General features: G+C 54.3%; 1 protein-coding gene across 3 annotated transcripts; it reads right to left on the bottom strand.

The window, feature by feature from the left end:
* Nucleotides 1-1,388: 1,388 nt before the first annotated feature.
* Nucleotides 1,389-9,802, bottom strand: LOC144731480 (COUP transcription factor 1-like). Of its 3 annotated transcripts, XM_078612551.1 has the most exons (4): nt 8,546-8,828; nt 8,337-8,422; nt 7,035-7,586; nt 1,389-2,326 (listed from the first exon to the last, which is right to left on the bottom strand). In XM_078612551.1, exons 1-4 carry the CDS (start codon nt 8,734-8,736, stop codon nt 2,052-2,054), a joined length of 1,104 nt encoding a protein of 367 aa, XP_078468677.1. In that variant the 5' UTR covers nt 8,737-8,828; the 3' UTR covers nt 1,389-2,051. The 3 variants fall into 3 exon arrangements, with proteins under 3 accessions (XP_078468677.1, XP_078468676.1, XP_078468675.1); XM_078612550.1 differs by having other exon boundaries at nt 7,035-7,568; nt 8,337-9,802; XM_078612549.1 differs by having other exon boundaries at nt 8,337-8,828.
* Between the last annotated feature and the right edge of the window lie 758 nt (nt 9,803-10,560).

The raw sequence follows: 10,560 nt of genomic DNA, 5'->3' as shown, positions 1-10,560 counted from the left end.
AAAAACATTAAATTATAATTACAAAAAAAGGCATGCCCGTAAACGCGGACACAATGCGTCCGATTGCACACCACGAGGGATAGCGCTGCACTGCATCGCTGTTGATTTTAGGGGGCGCTGCTGCCCCCCCCCTCTGCCCGCAACCGCCCGCGTGTCCCCCCCCGCCCCCCCATCAACGTGGGTCACGAATCCATGGACGAATTCTCAGAATCAGAATATTTATTTTTACTGGAGAAATCCGATGAGCTATTAAGCTCTCCCCCTCCCCGCGTCTCGCCTCCGGCCTTCATGTTCGACGGAAATTTCGGTAAAAGTGGGGGCGGGGGCGGGGCGAAGAGGGTGGGGGTCAGCGGGGGGAGGAGGGGGGGGGGCTAAAAATTCACGTGGCGACACTCGACGGATGGACGTCTAAAATCGCGTCACAATGGGAAGAAGAAGAAAAAAACACCACCACCACCAACGCGTGTGATGATATTTATATAAAAAAAAAATAATAATAATGGCGATTATCATGGTAATAATTTATATAAAATAAACCGTATCGTTGTGTTTGTTTGTTTGCGTTGTTGTTGTTGTTGTTGTTACGCGAATCCGTCACCCTTACAGAAACCCTGCGAGGCAATCGTTGTTTTGTATGGAAGAGGAAAAACTTTAATAATAACATAAGTGCATCGAACATCTTGGACAAAATAATACAGGCCTCTTGCTACCAACACACGGAAAAAGTCTTCAGAAACACAAAAAGACCCCCCCCCCGAATTTTTTTTTTTAACGGAGGCGAGAAAGAAGTAGGCGAGGTGTTTTTTTTTAATATCCCTCCTCTTTCAATATTAGCGACATATTCATCATCATAATCATCATCACCGTCATCATCATAATCATCGTCGTCATCATCGTCATCATCGTAATCCGGGAGGTAACACGTGGAAGTCCCCCCTGCCCCCCCTCCCCCACCCCAAGTAATTCATTGTGTGTACACTCGCCCGACTAATAATTAATAATAAAAATCGGAATAATTCAATCGTGTTTCACTTCTCTCTTAGTTTTTGCTCGAGTTCATCAGGGTGCAGTTTAGCCCAACCCCCCCCCCCATCCCAGCCCCAGCCGCCCCCCTCCCCCCCCCCAGCATTTACGCGGTGCGTGTACGCATCACGCACGCGCACGAACGCACGCGCACGCACGCGCTGTGCCGCATCCCTCCAAAGACCGCACACAGCTCCAAGCGCACGCACGGACGACTTCGACTCCCGAGTCGCCCTTGTCAATACCGTCGAGTCCCCCGGTGTCGCTCGTGTCATATTCTCGAGGTTTTTTTTTAGTAAGTGTTTTTTTGTGTGTTTCCTTAAAAAAACCACGGCTCACAAGGATATGACACACGCACAGACCTCTTTTTGTGTTTTTTTTTTTATATATACTGAATATGAAAAATGGCTATATCAAAATTATTAGTAACCATCACAACGAATCTGGTTTGCAACCAGGAAATACAAAACAGCTATGAATTACGTAGAGACACGTGAACGATTTTACAAGAATCTGGGAAACACAAACCCCCAAATGGAAAAAATGTTTTACGGTAATTCATCAATCACATCTCGTGTCTGTCGTTCGCTCATCTTTTACAGGACGCCATTGAAGAATAAGGGGAAGGGAAATGAATTAAACAAGTCCGTGTTATTCTCGTGTCCGTTTCTTTTTTTACAAAACATCGACTAAGAGCATCATGTCCTACACTACACGAAATCTTCTAACAACCAGCATCGCGGACACATGTTTCTGTGCGTGTGTGTGTTTCTCTCTCGCGTGCACACGCACGCGCGCACGCTTTATCTCTCACTCATTTTATATATATAATAATGGACATTAATCGAGTCCGCGTCTCTTCTATTTACAACACGAGGCCGTCTTCCACATGCCGCCATCATCATCATCATCGTGCTGTGCGGTGCGGGCTGGAGGGGCTGGCTGGCCAAACACAATGCGGCCTTCCTCCTCCTCCTGCCGCTCCTTCCACCACCACCACCACCTTCATCCTCCACCCAAGCACGCCTCTATTGTATCGGCATGTAAGGCCAGTTGAAGCTGCTACCGGACAGCAGCATGTCACGGATGAGAGTCTCTATGGGAGTTTTACCTACCAGGCGCACGAAGAACAGCTGCTCAATGACAGACGAGGACACCGTGCGCAGGGAGGGCAGGCGTAGCAGCAGCTTGCCGAAGCGCGTCGGCTGGTTGGGGTACTGACTCCGCACGTACTCTTCCAGGGCGCACTGCGACTTCTCTTGCAGATTCTCGATGTGCGCCGAGTCCGAGAGGCCGCACGCGTCTTTGACGAGGCACGGCAATTGGGGGGGGGGGGGTAGGGGGCCATTGGGAAAAAGGGGAAGGAGGAGGGAGGGGGGGCACACGGACGAGACAACATGGTGAGATGGGGTGGGGTGGGGGGGCAGACTGATGCTGCGATGGACTGTCCGCGCGGCCTTAGGACGCGCCTTGCCATCATCATCATCATCAGCAGCAGCATCAGCAGCAACAGCATCAGCATCATCATCAGCGGCAGCAGCATCAGCAACAGCATCAGCATCATCAGCAGCAGCATAAGCAACAGTATCATCATCAGCAGCAGCATCAGCAACAGCATCATCATCAGCGGTAGCGGCATGAGCGTCGTCATCAAGCGCCGTGAGAGAGAGGGAGGAGGCATCGTGCCACATTGAGCAGCCGATTTGGGTGCGAAGCGAGCGGCCGTCAGAGAGACGCGAGTCGGCCCGTCGCGTGCGCGTTCACCCCTCGACTCACGGGCTCGCGAGGTTCGCTGAGCTGTGCGGATACGAGTCGTGGGGAGGCTACGGCCAAAGGCCCCCCCCCACTCCCCCGAAACCAGGCAGGGCGTTTATTATTATTACTACTACTACACACAGCGTAAACACACAGACACGGGCATGCGAACAAGCATAGCCGGTTCGGCTTACAACTGCCTATAGGGAAAATAGCCGGAGCTGAGTTCGTTATTTGCAGTGTGTGCGGTGTGTGTGTGTGTTATGTGTGTGTGTGCGGTGTATGTGCGATGTGTGTGTGTGTGGTGTGTGTGTGCGATGTGTGTGCGTTGTGTGCGGTGTGTGTGCGGTGTGTGTGGTGCGTGTGTGGTGTGTGTGTGTGGTGTGTGTGGCGTGTGTGTGCGGTGTGTGATGTGATGTGTGTGCGTTGTGTGTGTGTGTGTGCGGTGTGTGTGTGCGGTGTATGTGTGCGGTGTGTGTGATGTGCGGTGTATGTGTGCGGTGTGTGTGAAGTGCGGTGTGTGTGTGCGGTGTGTGTGATGTGATGTGTGTAATGTGTGTGCGGGGTGTGTGGGATGTGTGTGTGGTGTGTGATGTTTGTGTGTGGTGTGTGTGCGGTGTGTGATGTGTGTGTGGATTGCGTGTGTGTGTGTGTGGGGGGGGGTTACTTTTAAGAACTTGCCGACGCTCACGACTGTCCCAATTGTTTTGGGTAATCGTGCTAATGACGAGCAATCGGCGTTCGATAGCAGCCACGCCGGCGGGACGGGATTCAAACCCATCCCGTTGGTGTCTCCACGAGTCTCGACAAAGGCAAAGATCCCCCGTATAGCCTTTGACAGATTGCTGGGGCAAATGCTGTGAGCGAGCACCTATATGAAGGCCGGCACCGCACCACGAGGGGGTGGTTGGTCAGCACAACGCCAGGCCGCCTTTGTTTCCCAAGTGCCGATGTTCACACACACACACACCAACCACCAGGTTCTGATTTAAGGCTGAGGTGACCTTGCGGTGAGAGCCCAGGACCGGGTCAATATTGGTCACTGACGTTAGCCGTCACTGAATCGAACTCGGGTCGCCAGGTTCGGTAGCGCGGTGCAGTACAAAATCACTCCACCACCGCTCCCCACTCACACATCACGAGCATTGTTAACGCGTTCAATATTACACTGCACGTCGTTAGCATTGCTATAATTAGTACCAAATATGCCGGTGACAACATCAACAACACAACAACAAAAAAAACAACCGTTTAAAATTGAATGACCAGCTAGCGAGTTGTGTTAAATTATATAGAATAACAATTGCCGAGTACACGAGTGTCTCTTCGGGAGTACCTTGTCGAAATGTGCCGTTCGATGATAATGATCGCGTGTGCAGTTACGCAGCTCACTAAGGAACTAAGGAACGGCTGCGGTGAGTTGCGAGTTGACAATACAGACGACTCTGTGATGCTTGCTGATGGCGGTGGTGATGATGATGATGATGGTGGTGGTCGACTCAGCCTCAAATGAGTAGCTGGTGCGGTGTGTCAACAACATCGCCGCCGAGGGAGACAAAGGCGGACGGGTGTGGGGCTGGCCACCCACAGGGTGCTACTCGCAAACAGCACTTGCCCCAACAGTCTGTTCAGGCTATACGGGGGATCTTTGTATTTGATGTTGGTGATGGGGACTCTGCACGTGTTACTTCACTGAGTTAGTGCTTCAAGCTTGGCGTTAGTCCTGAGTGTTGCAGATATTGCTATCGTGTTAGTGCTGTCTTTAAAGCGTCAGTATTAATGTTACAGCAATAGCTAGTGCTGGTGTTAGTGCGCGATATGGTGTTAGTGTTAGGGATAGAGTTAGGGCACGTGCTAGAGCGGGAGTTAGTGCAATTGCTCATGTCAGTGCGAGTGTTCCAGCTCGAGCTAGTGGTGGTGTTAAGGATAGCGCTAGTAATTATAGTGACCGCGTTAGTGCTGCTAAAGTGAGAGTTAGAGCTGGTGTCACAGCCAGGGTCGGCGATTGTTTTCACAAACGCATGTGTTGTTGGTGCGGCTGTTAGGCATAGAGTTACTGCTGGCGTTAATGCCCGTGTTAGTTCAGCGACAATCTGTGCTGCTGATAGTCCTGGACTGTAAACTTGTAAGGGGATAGCATTAGCACTGGTGTTACTGTTAGAGATAGTTCTACTGTGATCGGTATAGTAAGCGCTCGTGTTATAGCTGATGCTAGTGTTGTAGCCGATGCTAGTCGAACAGCTGATGCTAGTATTGTAGCCGATGATAGTGTAATAGCTGATGCTAGTATTATAGTGAATACCAGCGTTATAGTTGATGCAAGTGCTGATGTGAATGTTAGTCCTGTAGTGAATGCCAATGGTATGCATGATGCTAGAGTTATAGCTGATGTTAGTGGTATCGTGAATGCTAGCGAAATAAGTTCACCATACATAGTGGGCATATCTATAGCAAATGCCAGAGCTGCTGCGAGTATTGTAGACGATGCTCGTCTTATAGCCGATGCGAGTGTTTTAGCCGAGGCTAGCGCTGGGAGCTGGAGTTGGCTATCGTCTTGTAAGGGGGCTGCCTCTCCTCTGCGAGCCACTACCCCGGGTGGATGAACGGGTTTATTGCTCGACGCGAGGCCGGATTAGTGGTACTGCCTGGCGGATTAACCCCGCAACGTTAAACCCATTCACGGAGAACTTAACTTTTTAAAACTCTACCAAGTGACTCCCCTAACAATTCAATAGATAGCTCTCTGTTCTGAACCGCGCCCTCCCCACCGGTTTAGAGATATGCAATCACGCACGTCAGTGAAAGCGTAATCACACGCACATATACAAAAGACAACGATCCCCCCTATAGCCTTAACGGACTGTAGGGGCAAGTGCCGTTAGCGAGCACCTATGATGGGCTGGCAACGGCGCACGGAGGGTGAGTGGCCAGCACCACGGCCCGACCGCCTTTGTCTCCCCAGCCGCGATGTTTACACACGCACCAAGTACTCATTTGAGGCTTAGCCGACCTAGGGGAGGCCCAGGACTGGTTCAGATAATCGTCACTGGTATTAGCTGCGAGCGGGAATGAACTCGGTTCGCCGGGTTTGTAAGTGCAGTGCGCTAACCACTACACTACCGCTCACCATACATACATACATATGCACACGCACATATATATACACATACTCACTCACACATGTGAATGTGCGAATGCATTACGCAGCGAATGAACGCACAGAGAGCAGTGGTTGTTTTAAAAGTGAATGGACACACACGTGCGCGCGCGCGCGTGTGTGTGTGTGCGTGAAATAGTGTACACACAAGCGTATACGCTGCATGTAATGGGGGTGGTGGTGGTGGTGGTCGTTTTGGTCGATGGTGGCGGTGAACGCGATGGGAATACATGGGAAGGATGTTTGCACTGCGTTTGGCAGGGGCTCCCAAAGTTAGCAGCCCCCCCCCCCACCCACAGTGTGTGCACGATCTCCGGCCCTTCTGGCCGGCGTTTGCTGCGAGGGAGTGTGCGTGTGGGTCAGATCGCAGCCGGTGTGGGGCACGGCGGAACCCGCTGGGGCCGTTCCGTGTTCGCGACGCGCTCGGCACTTAATGGGCCCCACGGCTTTCCGTGTCCTCATTGCTTCTCTCGCTCGGGGGGGGGGGGGAGCCTTTTTGTCCCTCGCTAGTTACACGCACCCTCCTGCTACTCCCAATGAGATCTAACTGCTTACATATCAATGTCAATGGTAGCAGTTAGATAAATATATATATATAGTACAAGAAGGGCATCTATGTATATATGTATCAGTAGACACACGTATTTAGTTTCACGTCGAAGGCCGGGTCAACAGACGCGTTTAATTAATTACTTGTTTCGTTGCGATAGTTCCTCAAAAAACACACTGCTGATAATAATATCATCATCGTGTATACTCAGCTCTCTTTTTATATAAATGCGTAAATAAATTTACCTAATTACGCGCGTAATGGATATTTGTCGGAATGACACGCGCGGTGCAATGGATCGAGGCACAGCGACGCGGCTGCCAGGCGCTGAGATGCGTTCACTCGCCACCCTTAGCGCACACAGGCAAAGCACACGCGGTGAAGGGTGACGCCAAACGACTGGGTGCTGGTGGTGCTACTCTTGGTGGTGGTGCTTACTGCTGCTACTAGCGGTGGTCGCGGTGGCGGTGCTGCTGCTGCTGGTTGTGAGTCTACCCCCCTGCTCCCCCACTCGCTCGCTCGCCGGCTCACTCGACTCGCTCGACTCACCGGTGGAGAAGAGCACGATGGCCTTGAGGCAGCTGTACTCGGCAGAGTCGACGTGCAGCGCCTTGAGCTTCTCCACTTGCTCCTGGAAGATGCGGATGTGGTCCATGAAGGCCACCACGCGATCGGCGGACATGGGCGACGCGTGGAGTCCCGCGGCGGCGAGCAGCGGGGCCACGTGGAGCGGCATGGCGCACTGCGCCGCGTTCAGCACGAACAGCTCGCTCCACACGAGTCGTAGCAGCGCCACCTGGTCCGTGATCTGCAGGTCGGGGAAGAACGGGATGTTCCTCGCCCACTCCACGGCGCTGAAGAGGAGACGCGCCGCCAGCTCGCAGATGTTTTCAATGCCCATGATGTTGTTGGGCTGCATGCACTGGCTGCCGTAGCGTGACGTGGGGTAAGGCTCGGCGCGCAGTAGCAGCGAGATGTAGCCCGAGAGGTACGAGTGGCCGTTCAGAGGGTCGCCGTTCACCAGGGCGTACTGCAGCGCCGGATTGGGGTGCTGAGTGGGTGCCAGTCGACCCCGCTGCACGGCTGGAAAGGGGACAAGAGCTGCAATTAAAAGAAGTCACAACCCACGCGAATAACCAAGAGACTCGGGGCAGCAGCTGGAGAATAACCCGAGCTGCTCAACACTTCAACGGCATCGGTGCGAGATTTCAAACGCGACGTTTAAATAATAAGCACGTGACGCGCCGAATTGGAGATGCGCGTGCGTGTGTTTAACTTTAGCGGTGTCGCGCGCGCGCGCGCGTGTGTGTGCAAGTGTGAAATATAGATGGCGTTGCGAAATCACGTGTCGCTAAACACACGCTGCGTCGAACACACGCGCGGGTCCGAATGCACCTTGAAACCTTTGCGTTTAAGTGTTTAATTATTATTATTATTATCGTTGTGAAACACTACTGCGTTAGCGAGCACGTTTTAACTTGCGCGATTGCCCGTGTGCGTTACACTCAAACACAAGAATAAGAAGAAAACAAACTAAGCATTCTCGTACGTCCGTTTCTCAGACAATAAATCACACGGAGCTATTGACGAAAAAAAAAAAATCTCTAACGCAAACATTTGAACGTAAACGGCATCGCTAAATATTTACAAAACGTTAAGACGTCCGTGTAAAGCGCGTGCGCGCTCGCGCATGTGTGTGCGCGTGTGTACATGTGCCGCGTAACAATTGTCCACGTGTAAACATCTGTCGTGTACGTGCGCGCGCGTGCGTGCGTGCGTTTGCGTGTTTGTGTGCATGCGTGCGAGATGGCTGCTGTCATTCGTGTCCACAGATTCGCTGGGCACACGCACCTTCACGCCGCATGCCGACCTTGAGGCACTTCTTGAGGCGGCAGTACTGACACTGGTTGCGGTGGTGCTGGTCGATGGGGCAGTTCCTGTTGGCGCGGCACGTGTAGGTCAGGTTCCGGCGGACACTCCGTTTGAAAAAACTCTTACATCCCTCGCACGTGAACTGTCCGTAGTGCTTGCCGCTCGATTTGTCGCCGCACACCACGCACTCCACATTGGACTGCTGCTTGTCCCCCTGCGTGCTGCCTTGTCCGGGAGTCGTCGGGGGCGGCCCTGCGTGTCCGGGCGTCTGCGGGGTGTGCGGCCCGGCCGCCGGAGCGAGGGGCGGCTGCCCGGTCTGGCTCGGCGGCCCCGCCATCTCGTCCTGCGGGTCTCGCCACGGCCCGACAACCATTGCCATAGCGCGGCGAGGAGATGCCTGGGGAAGGGGGGAAGAGACGTGGGGGGAGGAGGAGGAGGACGAGGAGGAGGAGGCAGCCGAAGAGGATGAGGAGAGCGAAGGAGCGGCGGCCGAAGGAGTCGCGGCCGACGGAAGACGCCCGTCTATGCGAGCGCGGCGCGGAGCGGACGGGGGGAACGTCGGAGAGTGGAGGCGGCGTTGGTGATGAGAAGGAGAGCGGAGGAGCGAAGCGGAGCGGGAGCGGGGCGGGCGATCAGGAGACGTGAGTGTCGGGAGGCCGGGTCCAGGGCAGAGCGCATCCAGCCATTCAGGAAGCCAATAAACCCGGGCAAGGGTTAAAGATGAGAGGCAGTGCGGGCGGCGAGCAAGCACCAGCGGAGAACGCCGCGTGAGCGAGCGAGCGAGGAGCGCTGCTGGACACTTCTTTCACGACTCTTTTTTTCTCTTCCACCTCTCCCTCTCTCTCTCTCTCTCGCCACTCTCTCTCTCTCTTCTCTCTGTGTCTCTTCGCTCTCAGTGTCTCTCTCTCTCTCCCGCCCCCCCTCCCCACCACCACCTCTTTTCTTCCCGGAGCGAAACAATTTCAGAGCAAACCCTCGGCAGGCGAGGCGCACGCACAAAGGAGGCGTTTGGCTCGACGCTCGCCCCCTTATAGAAAAAGGAGAAAAAAACACTCACCCCCCCCCCCAATCAAATATTCAGGCTAGGAGCGCTCCGTGCGCAGTCGCGACGGGAGCGGCTCGCCGCGAAATGTGCCTCTGAAGGCAACCGAGCCGCGGATGTCGGTATATAGTGAACTTTGACACGACGGCTGAAAGTGACACGTCTCTATGACGACCGCTACCATATAAGGCTCGGCGTGTCAGGGTGCGCCGAGGAGAGGTCTGTTGGCAGCTGATAATCAAAGGCGAATGGTTGGACCGCGGGGGGGGGGGGAGATGTGTCCAGTAGGAGGGGCCAGACCTCGGCAGGAGTGGGGAAGGGGAATCTATTTTTTTTTCTCTCCCGTCTTCTGCTTCCTTCGGGAGGAGAGCGTGTGAGGAGAGGCGGCGGGGTTGGGTGAGAGAGATGGAGGGTGGGTGGGTGGGTGTGGGGGGGCGAAGCCTCGGAGTTGGAGGTGGCGCGAGAGACTAAGGAGGTGGGGTGCGTAAGGGGAGAGAGAGAGGCTGGGGAGAGTTGGGAAAGGGGGCTGACCGGCCGGCTAGTGGGTGGGTGGGTGATGCGATGGTGTTGTGGGTGAGCCGTGCGTTGTGGGTGAGGGGCGGGGAGTTGGGAGTCTCGTGGTGAGGGTGCGGGTTGGCTGGGGGCTTCGCGGACAGCGCTGAGATGCGGCGCCCCAAAAACCTGCGGGGGCAATTAAACAATTGGCCCTCTCGTTCCCATCGCCGCGACCAGCCGCGTTGTCATCTTAGCGACGCCGGAGTCTCGGAGTCCCCCCCCCGCGCGCGGCCACGGCCACGGCCACCGCGGTGCTCGAACCGGCGTGAGTAGAAAGTGCAACACGCACGCTGATGCCGTTGCTGCTGTTGCTGCTGTTACTGCTGCTGTTGCTGCTGTTACTGCTGCTGTTGCTGCTGCTGCTGTTGTTACTGCTGCTGTTGTTACTGCTACTGTTGTTACTGCTGCTGTTGTTACTGCTGCTACTGCTGCTGTTGCTGCTGCTACTGCTGCTGTTACTGCTGCTGTTGGTACTGCTGCTGCTGTTGTTGCTACTGCTGCTGTTACTGCTGTTGCTGCTGCTTCTGCTACTGCTGCTGCTGTTGTTGCTGCTGATGTTGCTGCTACTGCTGCTGCTGTTGCTGCTGCTACTGCTGCTGTTGTTAC

This window comes from Lampetra planeri, chromosome 39 (genome assembly GCF_965212315.1).
Source record: "Lampetra planeri chromosome 39, kcLamPlan1.2.h2, whole genome shotgun sequence".
NCBI lineage: Eukaryota > Metazoa > Chordata > Hyperoartia > Petromyzontiformes > Petromyzontidae > Lampetra > Lampetra planeri.
The sequence above is the reverse complement of the archived record's forward strand: the minus strand, read 5'-3'. Positions and strand labels throughout refer to the sequence as shown.